Source organism: Panthera pardus, unplaced genomic scaffold (genome assembly GCF_024362965.1).
Source record: "Panthera pardus isolate Hobbes unplaced genomic scaffold, ASM2436296v1 HiC_scaffold_22, whole genome shotgun sequence".
NCBI classification, from domain to species: domain Eukaryota; kingdom Metazoa; phylum Chordata; class Mammalia; order Carnivora; family Felidae; genus Panthera; species Panthera pardus.
Genome location: NW_026526788.1, coordinates 51938038 through 51965425, shown reverse-complemented (window position 1 = coordinate 51965425; position 27388 = coordinate 51938038). Strand labels below are relative to the sequence as shown.

Here is a 27388-nt window from a genome sequence, read left to right as displayed (position 1 = left end):
ACTAAATATCAGCCTTACAGCTTCTTTTAAATCATCTGCTCTACTTTTTTCAATGCTAGCCCCATTCTAAAAGATCTCTGGTTATTACTTCCCTGCCCAAGTTGCAGAAAGAAGAAAGCAGTTTTCATGAAGGATAACCACATAAATTGGAATCCAAAAATGAGATTAACACTGTCTATTAAGTCTTTAACTTCCCTTTTATTCCTTAATAGAAGAATTAAGGATAAGTATTAGAAAGAACACGTTGTTTTCTTTCTCATACATCAATGGTCTCCAAAGAATAAGGCTCTTCTGGTCAGCTCTTTATTATAGTTTTGTTATTTGATTTTATCCAGAGTCAGATGTCCCAGTTTTTTATCCACTCAACCAACATAAAAACATTTAATACACAGACAAATGGGTGGGTTTGAGGATATATTAAGGATAATGTAAACTATTAGCAAAACAAAAAAATAACATTTAGAGAGGAGATAACAGAAAGGGAATAGAGAAATTTGCAAAAAAGCAAAGAGACGGGTCACTTTTAAATAAACCTGAGATCATAGAGTTAAAAAACAACATCACATATATCTTTGTTGTTTTTCATGATCTGCTTACCCAACTTTGGAAAAACTATTAAGTATTCAGCATTGCATTGAGGACATGCCACTCTGGCTGTACTGTTTCCTCTTTGTTTTTCATCTACCCAACGCTGTAGACAAGCCTGGTGAACCCATTTTGTAGATCCTCTGCACCTGCATGGTCTCACCCATTCAGCTGTTCTATCATCTTCATCAGTGGCAAAACACACCCAGCAACTTCTGTAAATTAAAGAGAAATAATGACGTTATCTTTAAGACCCCAGCCTCCCTTCCACCGCAGCACTCACTTAATGAGATAAGCCTACTATGTTATAATATAGAACCTCTACTTTACATTCAAATACCAAGGTGACAAAACAATCAATAGATTTCCAGTTGGAGTTTCTTCTTTTTGGTTTTTCCTTATATTCTTCTGCAGAGTCTTGTTTTCTGAATTTTCCTTTTATGTAATTCCCTCCATCTTTCCAATAATTCTTCACCTTCTCTTATGAATCAGAGTGCAAAAAAACAACCCTCAAGCTGCTTTTGTTTTAGAAGACCCTAATAATTCTTTGGGTAAGCACAGAAATATGTGAAATTCAGTGTTTTCCCCACTTCAACAACACTAAACCTCTTCAACTTGGAAAACTAAAGGATTATACAAATAATTTCACTATGGTCTCATTCAATTTTCAACGGAGGGGAAAAATAATTTCTCTTTCTGGTAAAGAATGACTATGTGAAGAGGGAAAGATTATTAAGTCTTAAAAAAATAAAGGGGGAAGAGATAAAGACATCAGGATAAACTGTTTTAGGATAGTGATATAGTAAATTTGGGCCTACATGTTTCAAGTATGAATGACTTTCTTTTTTCTGTGGAGTTATATTTATTATATTTGAAATCTAGAAGTCTCAACTCTGAGATGTTTATATTAAAAATGCAATTGAGACGGTTAATTTTAAAACATATTCCAGGGGTGCCTGGGTGGCTTAGTAAGTTAAGCATCCAACTCTTGATTTCAGGTCAGGTCATGATCTTACAGGTCCCTGAGATTGAGCCCCACATCAGGCTCTATGCTGACAGCTTAGAGCCTCCTTGAAATTCTCTCCCCCTCTCTGCCCCTCCCCCACTCACAAGTGCTCTTTCTCTCAAAAATAAATGAAACTTTAAAAAAGTTAGAAAAAAATGTTTCCCATTTTGCTTTTCTTAGAGTGTGTGCGCATGTGTGCAAGTGGGGGTGAGGTGCAGAGGGAGAGAATCCCAAGCAGGCTCCTTGCTCAGCAGGGAGCCTGATGTAGGGTTCTACGCCACAACTCTGGAATCATGACCTGAGCCAAAAATCAAGAGAAGGCTCAACTGACTGAGCTACCCAGGTGCCACCCCCCCCCCCCAATTTGGTTTTAAGAATACCTGAAGTCTAGGGGCACCTGGGTGGCTCAGTCACTTGGGCATCCGACTCTTGATTTCGGCTTAGGTCAAGATCTCAAGGTTTGTGAGTTTAAGCTCTGGGATGGAGTGTGCTTGGGATTCTCTCTCAAATAAACTTAAAAAAAGAGAGAGAAAGTACCTCATGAAGTCTAATTTTTTCTTGTGGAATTAGGTTGCAATTCATTATTTTTTCTCCCAATTGACACAAGTTGGCACTGATTTTCATTAGGGCAAATACAGTTTAACTCCATGAGACCATTCACTTCTCCCCACCCCCATTGAAGTGTGTACAATTAGAAACTGCTAACTGAAGCTTGTTATCTACTGTGCACTTAAAAAAATTTTTTTTTAACATTTATTCATTTTTTTGAGAGAGAGAGACAGAGCGTGAATGGGGGAAGGGCAGAGAGAGAGAGGGAGACACAGAATCCGAAGCAGGCTCCAGGCTCCGAGCTGTCAGCACAGAGCCTGATGCGGGGCTAGAACTCACAAACCGCGAGATCATGACCTGAGCTAAAGTCAGCCGCCCAACTGACTGAGCCATCCGGGAGCCCCTCTACTGTGCACTCTAAAAAATGTTTTAATGTTTATTTTTGAAAGAGAATGAGAGAGTGCACAGGCACGTGTGCATGCACAAGCAGGGGAGGGGCAGAGAGAGGAGACAGAGAATCCGAAGCAGGCTCCAGGCTCCAGAGCTGCCAGCACAGAGCCTGACACGGGGGCTCAAACCTACCAACAGTTGAGATCATGAACTGAGCTGAAGTTGGACACTTAACCAACTGAGCCACCCAGGCGTCCATCTACTTTGCACTTTTCATTTAATTAAATTGCTTCTGTCAGAACTAGCTTAACTATGCTCAATGGGAAAGACTAGTCAGGTACTGTAGATTCATGAGGTCTCCAGTCCTTGTAGAACAACATATATTTTAACTGGGTGCTCCAATTAAAAACTTCCAATTAGAACAGGTAAGAAAACTTCCTATTTTTTTTTTTTTTTTTTAAGTAGGTTCCATGCCCACTGTGGGGCTTGAACTCATGACCCTTAGAACAAGAGTTGCATGCTCCACTGACTGAGCCAGCCAAGCACCCCAGAACAGGGGAAAAATACTTAATTCATAGCAACATCCAAAACTGTGACTTTATTCAGCTTTCAAATTCAATCAGGTTTCATACGACCTAGGTAAAAATGGGAGGTAGGCAGTGTTTGTTTAGCACCATGACCCACCTCAGTCAAGCTGTCTCAGCCCTCATACTACCTTATGGTTATCTAAAAGTGCCCCTTCCTCCTCTCCATCTTTTAAATTTTATTGTGGGGAAATATACATAAAATTTACAACTTTTAAGAGTATAGTTCAGTAGCATGACGTACATTCTTACTGTTGTACAACCATCGTCACTATCCACAGTTTGGGTATAACTATATAATTTACAAAGTTTTGCATACATTTCAAATGACAAGTATAAGCAAACAGACTTGGTTAACTGAGGTGTTAGAATATATGTGCCCCACAACTGAGGAAATTTTGTATTTGTTTACCTCTGGGAAATGAGATATACAGTTGTGATAACAAAACAGGCATAATACCTAGAAACGTTCTAGGTTCTTCTAAGATTTTCATTTCAACAATGAGCAGCATATGTAGCTAAGTACATCTAGACCAGCATAATTAATCAGCATTAAGGTGAATCGAATAAACCCAATTTCAGTCACCAGGAAAAAAAAAAAACGTAAAAATATATCTCCTCAGAACCTTAGTACCAGGCTGAACCAAACGAAATTGCCTACATTCATCTGTTTTAGACCTACATAAATGGCAATCTCATATTTCAATTTAACGCAATTACTTGTATAACTATATTCCCCATAAATTCTCGTCAGTGTAAGTTTATCTTTCTTAAACATTTTTTAAAGTTTATTTATTAAAAAAAATTTTTTTTAATGTTTATTTATTTTTGAGTGAGAAAGTGAGACAGAACGTGAGGGGGGAGGGCCAGAGAGAGGGAGACACAGAATTGGAAGCAGGCTCCACTCTGAGCTGTCAGCACAGAGCCCCACGTGGGGCTCGAACCACGAACCGTGACCTGAGCTGGAGTCGGTGGACACCCAACCGACTGAGCCACCAGGTGCCCCTTATTTATTTATTTTGAGAGAGAGGGAGAGTGCGCGCGCAAGAGTGAGCGAGCGCACAAGCAGGGGAGGGGCAGAGAGACAGAATCCCAAGCAGGCTCTGTGCTGTCAATGCAGTCTGACAGGGGGCTCGGCTCGATCTCGCCTACTGTGAAATCGTGACCTGAGCTGAGATCAAGAGTGGGACATTCAACTGACTGAGCCACCCAGGTGCCCCTTTCCTAAAATTTTATTATGAAAAATTTCAAACTTTCAAAAAAAGCTGAAAAACTGTTCAGTGACTACCCTTTTTCTCAATATCTACATTCTATAATTCTTGTAATTTTGCTTTATATGTCCTTTACTCCATATTCATTTATCAATCTTTTACTTTTGATTACTTCAATGTTGAGGCATCAGTATATTTCACTCCTAAACACTTTTACAGTTTTACTTTTTAGAAGGTACTCAACTGACATTTAAAGCAAGCACTTCCGGATGTTTTCTAATTTCACAACTATGGTAGATAAGGTAGTTGAACGGTGATTTACAGTGGAAACTCATTAGGAGTTAAACCTAATAAGAATTGTTAACACAAATAACCTTGTTTTGTTTGATTCATAGTGATAGTATACAGTTTACAAATTTGGGTTTTGAAGCTAAGCCTCATACAGATTAATTGAAATTATCTTACAGATGAGATATTAAAAGAAACCTTATTGATACCAATACTCTCAAAAAAGTGTGCCTGATTTTCAACATCTACCAACTTACCACATCCATTTTCTCTTTATTTCAACTGTTAGTGTTAATCTGATGATGGTCATTTGAGATCAAATAGGAAACTTCTGATAACACTAAATCACTTCATCTAAAAATTATAGTTTAGATACAGATAAATATGAAATGGAAATCTCTAACAATAGTAGAGACATTGCCAGCAACATTTACTGAGTATTCACTGGGTCCATGTGGCTGCACAAATAAAATAAATGGAAGATTGTATCTATTTGGAAAATCCTATAAATTAACTGGGGTCACATCCAACAAACAGGAGATTTAATAAGGTTCCAGAAATTACCATAGGCATACCTTAAGAAGAAATTGAAGGATCAATTTGGATAGACCAGAGAAGGCTTCAGGGAGGAGGGATAGTAGAAATTAGCAAAGGCAGGGACAAATGATTACAGAGATTCTTGAAACAAAGTTTCCTGGACCAGCAGTTTCAAGATCACTTGGAACTTGCAAATTCTCTGGTTCCACCCCAGATCTACTTAATCTGAAACTCTGAAGAAGCGCCTTGAATTCTCTGAAGGTGATCCTGAGGTAAAGTTTGAGAACTGATGGTATAGAAAAATGGCAGGTAGGGAAAAAAAAAAAGGCAAAGAGATTGGTGAAAGCAAACCATTATGAAGGAGACATTTACTAGATTTGCTTAAGTCAGAAATAAGTGCTTTTTTCATATAAATAACAGTATAGAACTATGTATGCTGACAGTGCTCTTGCAACCATGGTGAATTCCAAAAACCGGCCGGACTTTCTGCAAGAAGTGTTGCAAGCACCAACTCCATGAAGTGACACAGTACAAGGAAGGCAAAGATTCTCTTTATGACCAGGAAAAGTGGCGTTTATGACAGGAAGCAGAATGGCCATGGTGGGTAGCCTAAGCCGATTTTCCCAAAAAAGGCTAAAACTACAAAGAAGACTGTGCTGAGGCTTTAATGTGTTGAGCCCAACTGCAGATCTAAGAGAATGCCGGCTATTGAGAGGCAAGCATTTTGAACTGGGAGGAGATAAGAGAAAAGGGCCACATGTCACATGGTCCAGTTCTAAGCTTCATATTTTAAAATCTTGAGGTTATGTTCACTTCAAAAAAAAAACAAAAAAAAAACAACAAAAAAAAAAGTAACACTACAGAAAATGCTAATTTCTAAAGAATTTATTGATTTACAACCTTACTACATATAGGAGTTTACTCTATTTAATTTGGAAAGAACATCAGTCTGTGATATAAGGGCCAGATAGATGGGAATATATAACCATATAAAAATAAAAACGGTTACATGAATGTTTTTAGGCAAACAGCCTATATTATATAGGACAGAGTTACTAGTCTTCAGGGTTGGAAAAAAGGAGGGGAAGGAACAAAATATGAATGTGTATGAATCCTTTTTTTCATTTAAAAAAAATTTTAATATTTATTTTTGAGAGACACAGAGTGTGAGCGGGGGAGGGGCAGAGAGAAAGGGAGACAGAATCTGGAACAGGTTCCAGGCTCTGAGCTATCAGCATAGAGCCGGATGCGGGGCTCGAACTCACAAACTGCGAGATCATGACCTAAGCCGAAGTCGGACGCTTAACCAACTGAGCCACCCAAGTGCCTCTTTCCTCATTTTTAAAAAACTTATGATAGACTGACCAGGAACAACAGCTGAGAAAGTCTTATAATTATGCTTTCCCTCTCTGATTCCCCATATCCTACTCCCTTTTTGGTGAAATCTATTTCAGCTATTTATTCTCTAATTCTCTGCCTTCTTTCAGTGAGAAAAAGAGGGGACTGAAAATGACAGGTTTATTCTCAAGATCTTAGAATGAGAGAGTAGAAGCTTATGGTTTAATGTACAGCACGATTTCTCCTCTTTTTAAGGAACAAACAATGTCCCACCCTTCCCTCTAACATCAGTCCTGTATGTGGTTTAGGCAGTTAGTCCTCCCCTATCCCCAGCTCCAGGAAAAGTAATCCTTAGACTGGTTTAAGGGTGTATCCTAACTCCAAATTATAGTGATTGGAAGACTGGGCCCATGAAGCTGGTATTATCAGAGTGAATCTTAGAATTTTTGCTGGGAAAGCTGGTACACAGGCTTTCTCTTTTCTACAGAGCTTTAAGGCAGGAAGGTGTGAGGCTAAATGAAGGTGTAATGCTATTACTGCCAAGAGAACCACCATGTGCAGCCTAAAGAAACCAGAGGAAGCTGAAAGATGGAAACTGATGGCTTTGAGACATGGATCAAGCTGTGCTTAAAGCTAAATATACTCTTACACTGTTCACTTACATAAACCTATAGCTGTGTGTGTGGTTTTAAGTTTAACCAGTCTGGGGCAGATTTCCCAACAGGTGCAACTCAAACAATCTTGATAGTGTGAAAAATTAGATAGAAGAGATGGCCCCAGAACAATCATATGATATAAACTCCAAACAGCTTTTATAAATACACACAGTATTTTTTGTCAACACCTTTGTTCTCTACTGTTCAGAACTTGAACAGATAAGTCTTAAATACACCTAATTTCTACTGCAAGTACTTTGAATCTTGCAAGCTTTTCTATTTTTTACACTGGCCAAAATACGTTCTTGATTTTGCTACTGGATCAGGTCATTTTTTAGATTAACACAGATAAAAAAGATAAAACCCAACATGTTCAAATTAAAAATTTTTACTGATAACACCATAATATTTACATTCAGGTCAATATAACAATTCTACTTGAATTCAAGTTATTACAATTTTAATGTTATGAATTATGGGATACATTTTGAATATCCTAAAAGGTGAGAATAACTGGCTCTTTCCCATTTGAAAGGACAAAGCCAAAATCTTTTCGAAGTCCACACCCTAGAAAAGGTTGTAATTTCAGACCAAACTTTAAGTTTTTCTTTTTTTACTGTTTATCATTATTTTTTTTAATTTTTGAGACAGAGATAGAGCATGAACAGGGGAGGGGCAGAGAGAGAGGGAGACACAGTATCTGAAACAGGCTCCAGACTCTGAGCTGTCAGCACAGAGCCTGACGTGGGGCTCGAACCCACAAATTGTGAGATCATGACATGAACCAAAGTCGGACGCTTAACCGACTGAGCCACCCAGGCGCCCCTCTAAGTCTCTCTTTAAGTCATTCCCCACCCACCTTCAATCCTCCAATCTCTTAGAAAGTGGTATTCAATGTGATGCACAAACATCTTTTGAGAATTTACTAGAAATACAAATTCTCAGGCCACCCAAGACCAACAGAATCAGAAACTCTCGGGGAGGGACCTGATACTACATTTAAAAAAAATCATTCAAAAACATTTTAGGGGAGCCTAGGTGGCTCAGTTGGTTAAGTGTCCAACTCTTGATTTCAGCTCAGGTCATGATCTCATGGTTTGTGAGTTCACCCCTCCCCCACGCTCTGTGCTGGCAGTGTGGAGCCTGCTTGGGATTTTCTTTCCACCCCCCCCGGCCCCTCCCCCACTAGAGCACTCACCCTCTCTCTCCAAATAAACTTAAAAAATTTTTTTTAATTTAAAATTTTTATTGTGGTAAAATACACATAAAATGTATCATCTTAACTATTAAAATTTTTTTTTAATGTTTATTTTTGAGACAGACAGAAAGCAAATGGGAGAGGGGCAGAGAGCGGGAGACACAGAATCAGAAACAGGCTCTTAGGCTCTGAGCTGTCAGCACAGAGGCTGACATGGGGCTTGAGCTCAAAGGACACAAGATCATGACCTGAGCCGACGTTGGACGTTTAAGGCATCCAGGCATCCCACTATTTTTTTTTTTTTTTTGAGAGAGAGAGAGGTAGGGGGAGATGGATAGAGGGAGAGAGGGAATCTTAAGCAGGCTCCACGCTCAGCGCAGAGCCTGACACACGGGGCTCAATTCCGTGACCGGGAGATCATGACCTGGGCCAAAATTAAGAGTTGGACACTCAACTGCCTGAGCTACCCAGGCACCCCCCACCCCCCATCTTAACCATTTTTAAGTGTGCAATTTAGTGGTATTAAATACATTCACAATGTTGTACAACCATCACCACCACTCATCTTGTAGCTCTTTTACCTTGTAAAACTGAAACTGTACCTATTAAACAACTCCCCAATCCTCCTTTCCCTAGTCCCTGACAACCACCATTATAGTGTCTTCATGGTTTTGACTATTCTAAGTACCTCAAATAAGTGGAATCATCTAGTATTTGTCTTTGGCTTATTTCACTTAGCATAATGTCCTCCAAGTTCATCCATGTTGGAACACACTGCAAAATATCCTTCCTTTTTAAGGCTGAATAATACTCCATTGTATGTATATACCACATTTTGCTTATCTGTTCATTGTTCAATAGATACTTGGGTTGCTTCCATATTTAGCTACTGTGAATAACACCGCTATGAACATGGGTGTACAAATATTTGAGACCCTGCTTTCAATTCTCTGAGGTATATGCCCAGAAGTGGCACTGTTGGATCACACAGTATTCCATTTTTAATTTTTTGAGGAACTGCTGACATTGTAACAAGCCCTACAGATGATCACAATACCTAAAGTTTGAGAATCTCTGCTATAGTCATTCCTCTTTATTCTTTTAAGCCTCAAATACTGTATTCACCATAACACAGAAATGAAATTTCATTTTACACCCAACATAAAAATTTTAAAATTATTTGGTTTTTAATTTAAACCACTTCTCAGCCTTTTGGCTAAGATCAAGTGTGTTTTTTAATTTAAACAAGAAGTAAAATGTTCACGATTTTTTTTTTTTTCTCCTAAGGTAAAGAGCTAGCTAAATGTGGGGAAAAGACTATGCAACTTCAAGGTGTTCTATAACGGAGCAAAGAACTTGGGGTGTGGAGCCAGACTGTTCAAGTTCAAACCCCTGTTTACCACTTATTATAGGTGTAACAACAGAATCTCTTGTATTGTAAGGCAGGGGTTCTTAATCTGGGGTCCATGAAAACTTATCCCAGAAAATTTGGATGGGGAAAGAAATTACATCTTCACTTTTGCTAACCTCTAAATAAAATTTAATTTTCCTCCAATGATGAATGTAAGCAAACCATAATAATATTAACAGTACAGCAATTAGAAATTACAGTATATTGACCAGAAATTTTCATATTATTTTACAGCTACCTGTGCAGATCCCAAAATAACATTTACTCATTGCAAATCTGAATGTAGTTATCAGACCAACCAATACAGCTTGTATTTTAAGGTATTAAATAAAGCTCATATTACTTTATCAGATTTTTAACAGGTTGATTGGTTTCATTTATTTTCCTTTTTTGTTTGTTTATTTTTGAAAGAGAGAGAGGGCAAGTGAGGGAGGGGCAGAGAGAGAGTTGCAAGCAGGCTTCACACTGCCAGTGCAGAGCCTGACACAGGGCTTGGATTCACCAATGAATGATAAGATCACGACCTGAGCTGAAATTAAAAGTTGGGTACTTAACGGACTGAACCACCCAGACGCCCCTCATTTCTGATACTATGTATTTTGTGTTCTTTTGTGTTCTTTCAAAACATTCTGAGCAGGAACCCAAAGGCTTAACCAGTCTGCCAAAGGAATGGTCAGCATTAAAAAGGTTTAATGTTAAGATCTCCTATTGTAAAAGATTAAACAAATGATCATGAAACTACATAAGCATTGCCTGCCATATATAAAACCACTAAATGAACACTAGTAATAATGGTACTGATAAAGACGGGAATGGTGTCTGGGGTGCTTGAGTGGCTCAGTTAGTTAAGTGTCTGACTCTTGGTTTTGGCTCAGGTCATGATCTCACGGTTCGTGGGATCGAACCCCACAGTGGGCTCTGCATTGACAGCACGGAGCCTGCTTAGAATTCTCTCATTCTCTCTCATTCTCTCTCCCCCACACCCCCCCCCCGCCTCTCTCTGCCCCTCCCCTGCTCCAGCTTGCTCTCTCTCAAAATAAATAAACTTAAAAAAGATGACAAAGATGGTGTCAACTTTACATCTATGGCTAGATGTTATGGATGCAATTTGTTACCTAAATTAGCACATAAGGGAATTCTGCTTGGCACCCTGGTATTCAGTGGAAAAAGTCCTGGATTCCTAATCACCACCCCTCCCACCCCCACCACACACACATTTTCAATAGGCCAATACCACTGCATAAGATATTCATTCAAATCCTCTCAATTCATTTTCTTCCACCCTTCTTTTCCTTCTACTATCTTTTTTTTTAAATTTTTTTAAATGTTTATTTATTTTTGAGACAGAGAGAGACAGAGCATGAACGGGGGAGGGGCAGAGAGAGAGGGAGACACAGAATTGGAAGCAGGCTCCAGACTCTGAGCCATCAACCCAGAGCCTGACACGGGGCTCAAACTCACGGACCGCGAGATCGTGACCTGAGCTGAAGTTGGACCCTTAACCGACTGAGCCACCCAGGTGCCCCTCTACTATCTCTTTAAATGGCTCCTGCTTGCTCAGGTACACACTATTTACTTCTACACCTTCCCACCTGGCAAGTTGGGGCACATTACTTTACAAAGTAAAGGAAAATCTGGGAATTACCACAATTGGCTCAAAGGTTAAAGAACAAATCACTATTATCACAATATGAAGAAAAAAATGATGAATCTAAAGATTGTTATTCTTCAAAATAAATGTGTAGACTCAACAGTATTGGTAATATCACTAAATCTGTACATATAACATGCCACCCTTTACAAAAGATTATTTTATACTACATGATTTTAAAACTGTAACTTTTTTCCAGGTACAGCTCCTAACAATAAGCTTTATACACTGCTCAAGGAATACATGGCTAGTTTGTCTAAAATCTAAGATTATTCAAGATCTCCTCTTGAATCAGCTTGAGTACCTACTAAGTACATTCATTATTTGATGCCACAAGGACTACATTAAGTGCCAAGGAAAGATATTACAATGTGAGTAATAAGTTATATAGAAATGTGAGGATGACAGTACGACGCAGCTGAGATGGTTTCATGAAAAGGACGTAACTACAGATGAGAATTTAAGCTGGATTGGGAAATGAAAAGAGTAAGGGTATTCAAACTAAGAAAAATTGCATAAACAAGACAGAAATAAGCATATGATCATGGACAATAAGAACACCAACATAGTTGGAGCGGATTTTAAGGTAAACCTAGATATTATAAACCAGTTAGGAAAGGATGGATGACAAAGATAACCTCACATCATAGGGCTCATTTGTGACTCATCCACTGTTTATATGGTTATTTTTTAAAAGTACATGGAAAAAAGGGGAGGAAACTTTACCAATAAAAGTTTCTCAACAGCACATTTATTTACTAAATAAGTATGGTTATCTAATAAAACTGTCAGTAAAGTTTATCTTTACAGACTCAAATTGCAGGTGTCTATCTTGGATTATTAGAAAGATCTGGGAAATCATAGGCTCCTGCCTTAGAGATCACTTTGATTAAAACTGGAGTGTAGCAGAATGGAATTCCAGGACGTAGGAGAGAGAACGATGAAACAAGCTTTAAATTACTGCTGTTGTATTATATATGGTGCCTCAACAATGTATTTGCAGCATTGTTTTAAGTAAAGACAACAAGCAGTCCTTAATTCAGAACATGCTTTAGAGACCCATACTCTGGTTAATACAAGGAAGGCCTCATTTAACAATGGAAAAAACTGCACACTGTTTTGTCTCACGATTAAAAGTTTCACACCCCATGTATTCTGAAACAGGAACTGTACCATCAAGAAGAATAAAAATCCCTTTATGTGTCTGTTCACACAAGTGGAATGGAAGTTAAAGTATCTGAATTCATCAAAAGATAAAACCACAATCACAACACATTACCAAAGGGTAAAACTGAAGGGAAATACACTCCCATCAAGCATATACATGCCATCCCCTTTGTCTCTGATATTCAGAAACTCTGCAAGAGTAATTATTTCCATCTTAAATAAACAAGGAAACAAAAGCCTAGAAAGGTTAAGTAATCTGCTCAACGTCTTACAGAGAGGCACGTATGCAACCTAGGCCTCAACTCCAAAACATTAGCTTTCTTCACTGCATCATGCTGCCATATGTATAGTGAATTCTGAGAAATGTTTCCACTTCTTATTTCATAGAAAATTATAGCCAGTACAAGAAATTGTTTCATTTTTTCCAAGGTACTTTTAAACAGCCATAAGGAGCTTTCACCAGAGATCTAAACCCCTTCCAGTCTATTTCACTGTGCCATATAAATATTATGTCTCATCAACTGATGTTGATACAACTGATACAACAGTTGTATCATGTAAAGGACTGCTGTATGTATGGCATGTAAAGGACTGCTACAGAGTCTAGAGAAGAGGGGAAAAATATTTCTGAGATGGTTAGAAAAGCTTTATAAATGAGGCAGAACCTAAAATGGGTGTTGAATGATGGGTAGAACTTTGAAAGACAAGATGCTAAAAAGAACATCTTGTGTTCAGAGGACAGTGAGCAAATCAGTTTGGCCTGGGCAACAAACATGTATGTATTATTATTAGTTTTTTCTTCCTTTTTAAGTAGGCTTCATGCCCAGTGATGTCCCAATGCAGGGCTTCAATTCACGACCCCGAGATCGAGACCTAAGCTGAGATCCAGTTGGATGCTTAACCGACTGAGCCACCCAGGTGTCTCTGTACATACTCATTCTTAAAGAGAAGCAAAGGTTTAAAAAGGTAATTGGTGCCAGCCATAAACTCAGTGTCTTAAACATAATAGGGAGCACAATACATATGATTATGAAGGGTCTTGAAGGCCAGGCCAAATAATTTGAACTTAAGCTTAATAAGCAATAAAATACAGGTGGTTGAGCAAATGAGTTGGTTCTTTAAATTGTGCTTCTGCTAAGATTATTCTAAGCACTGATATGTCATAAAGGATGAAAAGAAAGACACCGATTCAATAACGTATCCAAGGTACCAGACCTTTGTGGGTAAAAGGGATAGGAAATAGTTTCCATTCTCAACGAACTTCCAGTTAAACATGCATGGTGGTGGTGGTATCAGGTGTGTGTGGAAGGCTCTAAGACATGGGATAGATGCGTTAACAAAATTATAATACAATGTGATTTTCTATAATAAATGCACAAAAGTTCTATGGAAACACAGGAAGGAGTAACTCACTCTGTCTGAAGGAGCTGTGCAATGCTTCAAGGTGATATTTGAGCTGAATTCTAAAGAAGGGTAAGAGTTAGCCAGGTGTTAAAAGGGAGGAAGTCATCTAAAACAAAAATAAGGAAATGACATATTCAGAGAACAATGTAGTGGAATGCAGAAGAGTATGATTAAGGTAGGTTGAGGCTGAATTACATTAATAGATCTAAACCCCTTCACTAGATCTTGAAAGTTTACATTTTATCCCATAGGTGATGTAGACTGGCAGGTTTTGAAGCATGGAAATGATGTGATTATAATTATGCCTTGGCCAATCCTGGTATCACACTAAGTCAAACTAGAAGAGAAAAAGAGCCAGAGAAAGAAGAATCTACAATATCTGATGAGTGAATCTGGAGAGAAAGAAGCAAAAAGAAAAAAAGTGGTGGACTAGAAGGATGGGGTCTAATCAAAGAACAAAAATTGGGAAGACAAGTAAAAGCTAGGGAAATATCAGTTTAGACATATTAAGGCGCTAGTAATAACATGTATATACAAATGGGAATGTCTATTGGCCAGCTAGGAAAGAGACACTAAAATGTGGGAAAGCGGTCAGGAATAAAGACGCTCATCTGGGAGTCATTCAAACAGAGGTGAAAGTGAGATAATAAGTGGGTACACTTCAGAGAAGAATGGTAAGTGTGGAGGCTTAAACCATACTTATGTGATTGAAGGGAGAAAAGCTAATATATGAGGGGAAAATAAGCAAAAGATAGAAAAATAGTACAGTATAATAGAATATAATTTCAAGAAGTTAGAGGGTGGTGGTAATCAGTTTCAACTTTATTACGCATATACCGAGGATACGAAGACCAAGTAAAAAAGGTATTAGATTTACTGATTAAGAAATTATTAGTGATCTTTAGTATACTTTTAGTAGAGCTAAGAAAGGGGAATGAAAGTCAAATTATAAGGAGAGCTAAAGAAGAGAAAATAAGGACCTAAATATCATAAACAGGGGAATGGATTAAGAAAAAAAGAATGTCAATCCAATGAATACTATATATACATTCTCTTTAATTGCTGGGTATCATAGAACTCAAAACTGTATTTAAAAAAGCAAATTGTAGACTGATACATTCAAATTTTAGAAACAAAATCACAAATTATATATGGTATACCTGAAAACATTAAACAGGGGCATCTGGGTGGCTCATAGGTTAAGTGTCTGACTCTTGATTTCAGCTCAGGTCATGATCTCATGGTTCGTGAGTTGGAGCCCCATATCAGGCTCTGCTGACAGTGTGGAGTCTGCTTGGGATTCGTGCTCTCCTCTCTCTCTGCCCCTCTCCTGCTCTCTCTCTCTCAAAAAATAAAATAAACTAAAAAAATTTTTTTTAAATAAAAGCATTAAACAAAGGAGCCTGGAAAAATATAAACCCATTTATAAGAGTGAAATGGGGATGGGGAGAAGATATGGGACTGATGAGAGTAGTCAAAGGAGATGTTTTCTGTAATCCTTCCACTTTTAACATACAGATGAAAGCAAACATAACTAATTGCTATGGTTTTTAATTCCAGGTATTGGTCTGTTAATTGTCAAAATGGGATAGAGATGTGACTGAAGAGATACCAACTGACACAGAAAATGAGAAATTGCTTTAATGCAAACTAAGAGATAATTATACAAATCTGAAAATAATATGGCATGTTCCTATCAGAATAGTCTACATCTTCTAAAGGGATGTACACTTTTGGTTGATAACGCTTTTAGAGTGAGGATTCTAATTCACTTTGTAACTGCAGGAGAGGGACAGGGAACAGATTATTCTCCCCGCTTTCCCTCCCATCTGACTGTTTTGGGACACCGGCTAAGTGCCTTGCCTACTCACCAGGTGCCAAGTAAGTGATGTAATACAACATCAACAAACTCCTGAGTATTACTGTGAGATGGAGTATACATAAGTCAAGTTTTCAGAAGGATCACTCAGTAGGCCCAAGCTTCAAATACAAGATCCATTCTGCAGTTTGTTACAATATTCTTTGTACTCTGTATACATTTAATCCTAATTTTGAGAAACATAAGAGAAATCAAGAAAACAGATGGTGACAGGGTAATGATATAAAGGGTTTGAGTTTATAAACTTTTCTATTTTTTAATGTTTATTTTTGAGAGAGAGAGAGAGAGAGAGACAGAGACAGAGACAGACAGAATCTGAAGCAGGCTCCAGGCTCTGAGCTATTAGCACAGAGCCCAATGTGGAACTCAAACTCATGAACCACGAGATCACGACCTGAGCCGAAGTCGGATGCTTAACTGAGTCACCCCAAAGGCTCCCCAAAGGGTTTGAGTTTATAAATGCTTATAATTTCAAGGCAATGATTTGTGATCCTAAATCATTCATGATACTAGAAAACCACCCCCTTTCCACTACTCTCAAAAATTGCTTGCCCACAACAATTTATTTTTTTTAATGTTCTTTAAAATTTATTTTGAGACAGAGAGAGAGTGGGCAGAGGATACCAAGAGGGCTCTGTGTGGACAGCAGAACCTGATGTGGGCTCCATCTCGCCAGTCGTGAGATCATGACGTGAGAAGTCCGATGCTTAACCGACTGAGCCACCCAGGCACCCCTACCCACAGCAATTTAAAAGATTCAATAATAAATTTACACAGGACATGTGCTTATTGTTACCAAAATGAAAGGCAATCAAAATATCTATATATACTCTTTCCACCTGCAAATACTGCAATAAAATTTATCAAGATAAATAATTGCTAAATTAAATTTATTCACAAAGGACAAAGCAGTTCAACTTCAGCTATTAATAAGTTGCCATTGGGGAGCCTGGCTGACTCAGTTGGTTAAGCGTCCGACTTTGGCTCAGGTCATGATCTCATGGTTTGTGAGTTCGAGCCACACATCAGGCTCTAGGCTGACAGCTCGGAGCCTAGAGCCTGCTTCCGATTCTGTGTCTCCTTCTCTCTCTGCCCCTCCTCTACTTGTGCTCGGTCTCTATCAAAAATAAATAAATGTAAAAAAAAAAAAAAAGTTGCCATTAGTTAAAAAACCCTGAAAGACTAAGTAGTATAAACTGAATACACAATCCATGTTACAATGAAACACAATCTTCATTTAATTTCACAGTTTATTGGAACAAACCTCACTAGAATTTAAGCTCCATATGAGCATTTTCGGTTATGTTCACTACCAAGGATCTAGAGTGGTACTGGGTATATGTAGGCACTCAATATTTACTATATAAATTCAATAAATACAAATACTTAATAATTCACTATCAAATACCTAACTTTTAACCTAGAGGCAAAAAAACAACTTATGCGTTGCACACATTTCCTTAGTCTTCTCAAGGATAAAATCTGCATCAGAAAAACAAACATACAGGCAGGTTTCGGAGCTAAATTCTGTCCCTCAAAAACTGCCACCGGGGCACCTGGGTGGCTCAGTCGGTTAAGCATCTGACTTCAGCTGAGGTCTTGATCTCACGGTCCGTGAGTTCGAGCCCCGCGTCAGGCTCTGTGCTGACAGCTCAGAGCCTGGAGCCCATTTCAGATTCTGTGTTTCCCTCTCTCTCTGCCCCTCCCCTGTTCATACTCTGTCTCTCTCTGTCTCAAAAATAAATAAACGTTAAAAAAAAAAATTAAAAAAAAAACAAACAAAAAACCTGCCACCCAAAAACCAATTATAAGCCCTAATAGGTTGACATATTTTAATCTGTTGGGCCTGTCAGTATTCCTCAAATGAATCAATCATCTTTGTATTCAACTTGTATGCAGGGCCAGCCCACATTAAGATGACAAATATAAAGGAAGGCGGGGGGGGGGGGGGGGGGGGGGGGATTGCCACAACTGTTGGTTATATGAGAATCTTAAGCACCTTCTGTGTGCCTAATACATAAAATAGCATTTTACTGTTTTATAAAGTGCTTACACGTGTTCTCATTTGATAACATCCTGTGAGGCAGGATATTATTTTATAAATGAGGATGGATAGCCTCAGATTTAAGTGCAAAAATTCACATAGCTGGTAAATGGCAAAATGAAAATTTCAAGATCACTGTCTCTAAAGCCCAAACTTTTCTTCAGGAATCTCTACTCTTACCATGAAACAATCCCTTAGGGTTTACAGCAGTGGTTTTCAACCACATCAGAAACACCTGGAAAGCTTTTAAAACTACAGATGCTCAGGCCCCATCTTTCAGAAATTTGTGATCTGATTGGTCTTGAACAGAGCTAGGCATCCATCCATAGTTTAAAATGCTCTCCAGGTGATTCTAACGTGAAGCTTGGTTGCAAACTACTGAGATAATAAAAGTCTTCGTCATCTTAACCTACCTTGAGGTATGTCAAAAAGGTACAAAAGATGAAGATAAGCCAATATTATAGTCATCAGCTTCAATAAACGGAGTCAGAATTTCCAAGTTTCCGTTGAGAAGTTCTGAATGCCTTATGAGCACTCCTTGGCTTTTTACTTCTATGGAAATCTCTAAAGAGTGTATGAAAGCCAGGTCACTTTTGCACACAAAAATCTTTCTAAAAGTCACCTATGTAAGAGTGAAAGCACCAGACACTCAAAGGAAAAAAAAAAAAACACAAAACTAAGTACAACATATCCCGCACCAGAATAGGGTCTCATTTGATTGGAACTGGCAGTGGACACAGGTGGTCTTCTCTGGGCATATGTTAGTAGTCCTACGCAATTTGCCAGTATGCTGAATTATAATGAAGGAAAAACCTGCTAACTTATCACACCCTGAGGCAACTGGGGAAAACGACACAAAAGTTCATGCATTTGTTCATAAAACAAATATTTACTGATGACCTACTGAGTACCAGGCTCTGTTCTAGAATTTAAGATAATGAGAAAGTTTCTGCTTTCTAGGAGCTTATAAAACTACTTATATTAAAAAAGGGGTTAGTCAATACAACCTGACAACCCGACCTGAATGCTGACCTTAAACAAAGCTGAATTAATCACTGGGTCACCCCTAACTGAATAAAGTCCACAATATGATTTTTATCAATTCTGGTGTCTCAAATTCTAAGCTCCAAAGGAAATGTCTGTTCTGTCACTCTGGAAGGAGATGTACTCTTGGGTGATTTTCGTTCTGGGTGTGGCTGATCCAAACAGCATTTAACTAGGTATAATCTCAGTTAAGGGAGGCCTTTCATTTAACGTCTTATTGGTGGAACTTTACTCTGTACAAAGAACTGTACCACCTGCTTAACAAGGTGGCAAGTGGTCTGACAATTGTAAGCAACTGCAAACATTATGTATTAACCTGTAATATTCCCAGGAATTTAAGACCTGGCGAGGGAGAAAGGTGGATTGAGTCTCCAAAAACTCATGGAAGAACCCATGAACTAGAATTTGAACAGTAGAGGGCGGTGCAACCGACTTCGCAAAAAAGAGTTTTACTGTCTGGAGCCCCCCAGGAATGGGCCACTGGCCCCAGTAAAAGACGAAACTTTCTCAGTGAACTCAACGAATCATAAAATGTGCTAACTGTTCAGTGTTGTACTCATGTGGCTGTTTCCCACAACCTCTATTCTGGCCGTTAAAGCTCCCTTGCGGATACTCTTGCCCTTCCAGCTTGGGGGTGGGGATGGGATGGGGGAAAGGAGGAATAAAATCAGACTATCAGGCTTCTCAAAAGAATGCTTACTTACCCTTGGTTTTTGCAAAGAGTCTTAAAATCGTAGGGGATCATTCCCCTGAAAGATAGTCTGGTTGTTGTTGCCAGTGACATCGCTGGCAAACACGTTACAACATAGTTTTGGGGGGAGGGGAGGGGAGGGGAGGAGTGTAAGAAACAGAAAAAGAAACTAACGCCGTGGGTTAACCCAAACCCCTCTCACTTGAAAAGGGCGTTCCAACAAAACTCGACGCCACTCCCTAAGTTTCGCTTTAAGTCTACGCATCCGAGCCGCCCGCTCTGTCCTCCCAGAGCACGGACTCCAAACTTTCTGCCCCTCACACGGCCCCCCGGCCGTGGAACTCCTCCCGGCACGTCGGGCTCCGCTTACGGAGAGCCTCGAGGCCGGGCGCGGGCAGGACCAGCGCCAGACGAGGGTCTGCGGCTCGCTTTCTCCCCCAAAGCTGCCCGTACCTGTCTAGCATCTGCTGTAGGGCTTGGTCCGGCATCTTCGGCGGAGCCGGCGCACTCGGCCCTCCCCAGTGGACCTGGTCAGGGCCGGGCCCAGGGACAATAGCACTGAGAGGCGGCGGAGTAGGCCTCAGTCCGGCGGCAGCCGCGAACCCGCTGCCCAACCTCCCGGGGTGGCTCCGCGAGCCCGGAGGCGGCGGTGCGCGTCCTGCGGGCGTCCGGAGGAGGCGGTGGAGAGCGAGGAGGAGGAGCCTGGGGCGGGGAGGCGGCAATCGCGGCCCGGGTTCCTGCCCGTCGGCCCGGGGTTCCGGTCCATGGACCGCGGGCGCCGAGTTGCTGCTGGCGGAGGAGCTACCTCTGTGAGGTAAGAGTCACCGCCTCCGTGCGCGCCGGGGTCACGACGCAAGGCGGCCCAGAGCAGCCTGGGAGATGTAGTCCTCGGACCGTCCCCGCTGGAGGCTGCACAGCCCGCCCCGACCACCGCCGCCGCGCCCGCAGCCGCCCGGCCGGCGCCCTCCCGTTTCCTTCCTCCAGGGGGAAAAATGTCCTTCGGGCCGCTTTCCAGGAAGCAGCAGGATGTGCCTCTCCACTGTCAGTAGCAACAAGGTCAGCCCTCCCTGCCTGTTCTTTTCTCAGCTCTTGCCCTCAGGTGGGACCGAGCCAGGTGAGGGGAGGGGGCTGAAGGGCCATTTCTCTTCAGGGTCCCCAGCCCTGTTCGCGGCGTCGGGGCGGGCCGTGGAGGGGGTGGAGGTGGCAGAAGTGCCTTCGGAAGCCCTCGGCGCTGGGGCCAGGCTCTGCCGCGTCTGAGCTCGTTTTGGGGAGTTACACAACCCCCGCAAGGGGACGGATGCACTGGTGCGGGAGGTTATTCCCAAGGGGGCGTGGGGGCCGCCTTAACCAGATGGTTCCCACCCGAGTTTCTCACTGTGTGTTTTGGGGGAGTGGTGGGGGAGAAAAGATTATTCTCTCCCTCTCTAAGAGCCTTCTATAATGTGCTTGGTCTTTCAAGGGCTCGCCGACAGTCTCCAAATGGAACATGTTCGTGAATAAACAGCTCTTGCTTACTCAGCTGTGGGTTGTCAGGGGTGTTTGTTTCTCTCTGTGCTGCTGGTCACTGTTAACCATTTAGAGTCGCTTTGACACCTCCAAGCAGGTGGATGTGTGTGTGTGGGGGGGAGGGGGTGGGAATCGAAAGGGAAAAATCATCAATCACTCGATGGGTTATTCTCTGACGCTCTAGGGACAGCTTTGGCGGGAGGAAAGAGCTGTTGGCTAAAACGAATGCGTCTTTTGGACGACCTGTGGCGTTCTCCAGTGCTGTGATTGGTAGGACGTCTGGGTAGTTTCCCTTGATTATGCCTAATTTCTGCCGCAAGATGTTTGATTTGTCTTGCAAGATGTTTGATTTTTCTTTAAAGTTAAAGTGTGTTTTTTACGCTCTTTTTAAATGTGGAATTTTACAATCAGCTCTTAATTCTGTTTCAAGTTTGCTTCCTGAATATATTTGAACTAGAGTGTACACTGCCAGAAAAAACAACAACAACAACATGTGAACAGAAGTTTATTTGGCCTCCAATTTCTGAAAGATGCTTTTATGAGAGGCTTTGGAAATTTACATGACTATTTATAATTAACGATTCACCTTTTTCTCACGAAATGTAAAACAGGCCCCCGCTAGTGGAGGGAAATAAGAATTTAACTTACTCAGGGTTTTTGGTATTTTAAATTCCTATTTATTGCTCCTCCTACTGGGTAAGCCTTCCCTTACTGTGTATTTATCTCTTAAGTAGTTATGCACCGCAAGGAGATGGATATATATATCCTGCTCAAAAAACAGAATTTAATCCTAGCATATTGATTAAGTAGGCTAGCGCAAACTCCCATCTAGTTTTATGATTTACGCTAAAAGGAGTTCTCACCTCATTTTGGAATTTATATTTGAACCCCCACTTACAAAGTAATACGATACAGTCTGTTCATAACAAAGCTGTGTGCAGATTAACATTATCTTTCAAAAGGGTTTTATATTAGAATTTTCATGAAAAGTCTGTTTCCTGGCTGTGTCAAAAATCCTTCAAAATAGAAAAAAATATAAACGTTACTCATCTTAAAAGTGATTAGCATGTGACCTAGTAATTCCACTCCTTGTTATTTATCCAAGAGAAATAAAAACACATGTCTAGACAAAACTTGTATGCAAATTTTCATAGCAGCATTTTTCCTAATAGCCAAAAAAGTGGAAACAACCTAAATATCCATCAACTGATGAAAGGATAAATCAGATGTGGTATATCTATGCAATAGAATGTTATTAGATGATAACAAGGAATGAAGTTCTGATTCTTGCAACATGGATGAACCTTGAAAACGTAGGCTAAGTGACAGGAGCCAGTCACAAAAACCACATATTTATTGTATGATTCCATTTATATTAAATTTTAAAAATAAAAAAATTCATAGACAAATAAAGTAGATTAGTGATTACCTAGGGCTGGCGCGGTGAGAGAGAAAAGGGGAGAGACTGCTAATGAGTACAAGGTTCTTTTTGGGGTGAAGAAAATGTTCCAGAATTTGAATGGTGATAGTTACACAACATTGTGAATCATATCCCAGTTTAAAAAATAATATAAAACAAAATTAGATTCTAGTGATGATGGTAAGCTCTTTATACTAAAAAAATTGAATTGTACACAATATGGGTGAATTTTATGGTATGTAAGTTATATCTCAATAAAGCTGTTAAAAAAGTAATTAGCTCCATATAAAATGTTCATAAGGACATCTCATGATTCTTTACTATAGAGTTTTAATTTTTAAATATATTTTAGTTAGTATGGGTAAAAATCATGATTGATAAAACTCATGAAATAAATTAATTCCTTGTATTTGAAATGGGTGACACGTATAACCTAAATTTCAATTTGTCTGTCAACTTTGTTTTCCTCAGCTCTTGGATTTAAAAATAAGACTCAGAATAATTGGAATTACAATTTAGTCTCTGATCTTGAAGGAAAAAAGTCTTAATTACTTAGATCTGAGTCTCACCAGAGGGGGGAAAAAGTTGAAATATACTGCATTTTATATAGGGTTAGAGGCTTGTGGTAAATGATATTCAGGCAAGAGAGTTATGGAATCCTAGAGAATATGGAATATATTAATAATTTTGTAATGGGTTTAGAATAAGCTGAGTACAGAAGTGCTCTAAATATATCTGGAAATTTAAAATAGTATATTACTTTAATGTTCTTCCATCACCCTTGTTTTGAACTGTCTGCCAAAAGGGGCTCTGGAGATATTATATGGAGAAATAGTATAAAATAAACAAGTGCCCTCCAAGGAGAGTTGTCATTTGCTAAATTTGGTAATAAACTGCAGGCTGAGTCCACATTACAGGCCAAAGAGAGTTCTTCATTAATTCACTCTGCAGATGTTTACAGAGGACTTATGATGTGCCTAGGTACTCCAGTAGCCAATTAAACTACTGTTTTAAGAACATACAAACTCCCTAATGATGCTTATACTAAAAAAATAAAACAAGGTAATTACATATGAAATATTACATAATGATATGTGGCATCATATAATGAAGTACCAAATGAATAGCGTGGAAATACGAAGTGATTTAGAGGTTTAGAGGCATCTGTTAGGGGCTGGTGTATTAAAGAGAACTTTATGAAATAAGGGCAATTTAGGCTCTACCTTGTAGCAGTAGGAAGAATTGTAGGTGAATAAGTGAATTGTAGGTGTATGTAGATGAGGAGGTGAAGGGTCTTGGGTCTGGATAAGGATGAAAAGATGTAGAGAGAGGAGTTAACCTCTGTTATTGTAGGTCTCTGTTGAGTGAGAGTGAAAAATACACTGTTGGCTAAGTAGGGAATAGATAAAAAGGCCTTGAATCTATTCTTTCAACAAATATTTATTGAACGTGCGCTATTTATGTGACAGGCACGAATAAGATAGGCACTGGGGATACAATAATGAGCAAAAGCAAGCATATTGCTTACCTTTGTAGAGTTTATAGTGAGAGAGAATCACATAATTTTTTTAAATTTGCAAATGTACATAGTGTTATGAGAGATTATAGCTAGGGAATTGACCTAGATAGGGAGGTCAGGAAAGTGTCTCTCAGGAAGTGTCCATTATGCTGAAACCTGAGGAAGAGCAAGAGTTAACTAGAGAAGAGGAGGAGGAATGAGCAATCCAGGCCAAAGAACAGCATGTGCAAATACCCAGGGAAGGAAAGGCCTGTGATGAATGGGGGGCCCTGAAACAAAAAGGGAACTTGGGGCAGGATGAGACCAAAAAGGTGAATCAAGTGATAGAAAATGAAGAACTTTGTAGACTAATTTGAGGAATTTTGCCCTTATCCTAGAATCCTGCTGGGAGGAGTAGTTTAGACATAGGAAATCAACTCTATTCTTTAGGAATAGAGAATGGGAAGTTAACTTATGGTTCTTAAGCCTGCTGTGAGTCAGAGACTCACCCTGGAAATTCTGATGTGCCTTTTCATTGTGCCCAATTAGCTGTTTTGTTTTGTTTTGTTTTTTAACAAGTTCTGTAAGTGATTATTAGACCACTGGTATCTGAGGAAATACTGCAGTGGGTGGAGAGCCTACGTTTAAGTCTTAGCATTGCCACTCAGAAACTCAGCAACTGTGGGCAGGTTATTGAATCTCTTTAAGTCAAGTTTCCTCATCTCCAAGGGAAAGAGCTGTAGCATTTACTTCATTGGATTGCTGGGAGGATTAAATGAGAAAATTCATTTAAATTGTTCAGTACGGTGCTGGGCACATGGTAAGAGCTCTATTGGTGTTAGCTCTTAATCATTACTAAAAGTTCTTGAATAAAGGTGAGAATGATTTAGGGGGATTAATTTTGAAGTAGTATGCAGGATGAATTAGAAACAAAGACAAGTTAGATCTCAGTAACTTGGCCATGGTCTGGAACTATTTTCAAAAGTTTACTTTAACACAGCTATTAGTTCTTGAAGATCCTTGGATAGGCTAAGTAGTTCTTAAGTAGATAATGTCTCTAAAGGACTTTTATGGGGGACTTTGGTCCCCAGAGTACATCTTACTGGCTTAGAATCTATAGGATTACTTTAAATTGGCTTAATTCTGGACAGAGGCTTCACTGGCCCTTGTAGTGGACAGCCTAAAACCTATTTATCTTTATTTGCTGCTTAGAGAATAGAATCCTAACAGCTTATATCCACTCTAATGCAGTAGATGTTTACAAAGAGTAAATAATTTTACATAATATCATCATGCACTAACTTGCCTTCTTCACTTCTTCATAAATATGGTGGAAGACCCATTACTTTTCGTTATCTTTGCTTAAATTTCTCTTTGGGTTATGTGTCCCTGGGATATGCAATGGTGTGTCAAAGGTAGACAAAAATCACAGATAACTTGTCACATATTCCCTCTTGTATCCCTCTTGTGTCCCTGAAGTATCAGTTTTATGAGGAAATGTACATATAATGAATTTTCTTCCTTTTCAAACAAACATGGATGTCATAGAGCAGCAGTTCTCAAAATGTGGTCCAGCAGATCCCTAGGGCTACTTGAGGTCAAGATTATTTTCATAATAATACTAAAATATTATTTGCCCTTTCACTGCATTGGCATTTACTTTGATGGCACAAGCAATGATGGATGAAACCGCTTGTGCCTTAACACCATTAAAGGCATTGGTACTAACCTGTACTAATGGTTATATATTTTTCACCACCATGCACATGCAGTAAAAACAAACCAAAAGTTCACTTAAGAATGCTCTTGATTAAGCAGTAAAAAATATTTGATTAAATCGTGACCCTTACATACACACATCTTTAATATTCTGTGTGATGAAATGGGAAATGTGCACACATCTGCATCCAAATATGATAGTTGTCTCAGAGAAATACAAATGATTGAGATGCAAACTGAACTGGCTGCTTATGACAGACTATTTTTACCTGAAAGACTGACAATAAAGAATTTAAACTTTTGTGCTATAAGGAATACTGTTAAGAAAATGAAAAAAAAAAAAGAAAATGAAAAGACATCCCACAGAGTGGGGAAAAATTTTGGAAGTCATGTGTCTGAAAAGGGACTTGTATCTAGAGTACGTGAGATTTATTACAATTTAATAGTAGAAAGGCAAATAGCCCAATTAAAAAATGAACAAAAGAGCTGGATAGACATTTCTCCAAAGATATACAAGTGGCCAGTAAACACATACAGAGATATTCACCAACCATTAGAGAGATACATTACCATTAACCAACATTAACCATTAGGGAGATACAGTTCAAAAAAAGGACAAATGTTGGTGAGAATGTGAAGAAATTGGAGTTCTAGTACACTGCCGTTGAGAAGGTAAAATGGTCCAGCCACTTTGGAAAACACTCTGGCAATTCCTCAAAAGGTAAAACCTAGTTTCCATATGACCCAGCAGTTCCACCCCCAGGTATATAACCAAGAGAAGTGAAAACATGCCTACATAAAATCTTGTACGTGAACATTCATAACAGCATTATTCATAATAGACAAAAAGTGGAGCAGCCCAATGCCCATCAATTGAGGAATGGATAGATGAAATGTGGTGTGTCCATGCAATGGAATATTGTTCAACAATAAGAAGGAATGAAGTACTGATACATGCTACAACATGGATGAACCTTGAAAACATTACACTAAGTGAAATAGTTCCAAATAGCACATGTTCTAGGATTCCATTTCATGAAATGTTAAGAGATAGAAGATAGATCATTGGTTACCTAGGACTATGGCAGATGGGGTCTTGGGCGTGGTGACATCTAAGGTGTGCAGGAGGTTCTTTCTGAGGTGATGAAGGTGTTCTAAAAATGATTGTAGTGAGGATTGCAACTCTGAATACACTAAAAGCCGCTGAATTGTATACTTTAATTGGATGAATTACATGTGTTTGAATTATATTTCCATAAAGCTGCTATTTAAAGTAACACCAGATCAGGGGCACCTGCTTGGCTCTGTTGGTAGAACATGCAACGCTTGATCTTGGGGTTGTGAATTCAAGTCCCATGTTGAGTGTAGAGATTACTTAAAAATAAAATCTTAAAAAAACATCAACAATGGCACTGGATACTAAATGTACTCTTGATCTTGGGGTTGTGAGTTCAAGTCCCATGTTGAGTGTGGAGATTGCTTAAAAATAAAATCTTAAAAAAAATAATAATGGCACTGGGTGTTATATGTAAGATGAATCACTAAATTCTACTCCTGAAATCAATATTACACAGCGTGTGAACTTACTAGAATTTAAATAAAAACTTAAAAA

The 27388-nt window shown here is 39.3% G+C and overlaps 2 protein-coding genes and 1 pseudogene across 10 annotated transcripts in view; 2 read left to right on the top strand and 1 right to left on the bottom strand.

Moving 5' to 3' along the window:
• MARCHF5 (membrane associated ring-CH-type finger 5) overlaps positions 1-20197 on the bottom strand; it is a 57087-nt gene extending 36890 nt beyond the window's left edge. The window contains exons 1-2 of the mRNA XM_019445088.2: positions 20087-20197; positions 598-800 (exon numbers count right to left, since the gene is read on the bottom strand). Coding sequence (XP_019300633.1) covers positions 598-800; positions 20087-20121 — 238 coding nt within the window. The 5' untranslated portion in view covers positions 20122-20197. The remainder of the gene's footprint in view (positions 1-597; positions 801-20086) is intronic.
• Positions 5620-5951, top strand: LOC128779081 (60S ribosomal protein L36a-like; annotated as a pseudogene).
• Positions 20198-20334: 137 nt separating the features above from the next.
• Positions 20335-27388, top strand: part of CPEB3 (cytoplasmic polyadenylation element binding protein 3) — a 193119-nt gene continuing 186065 nt past the window's right edge. For 2 of the 9 annotated variants that reach the window (XM_019445079.2, XM_019445077.2), the window contains exon 1: positions 20495-20747. In XM_019445079.2, coding sequence (XP_019300624.2) covers positions 20660-20747 — 88 coding nt within the window. In that variant the 5' untranslated portion in view covers positions 20495-20659. Of the gene's footprint in view, positions 20448-20491; positions 20748-21323; positions 21410-27388 lie in introns of those variants that run through there. The other 7 variants (XM_019445081.2, XM_019445083.2, XM_019445080.2 and 4 more) reach the window with 5 other exon arrangements.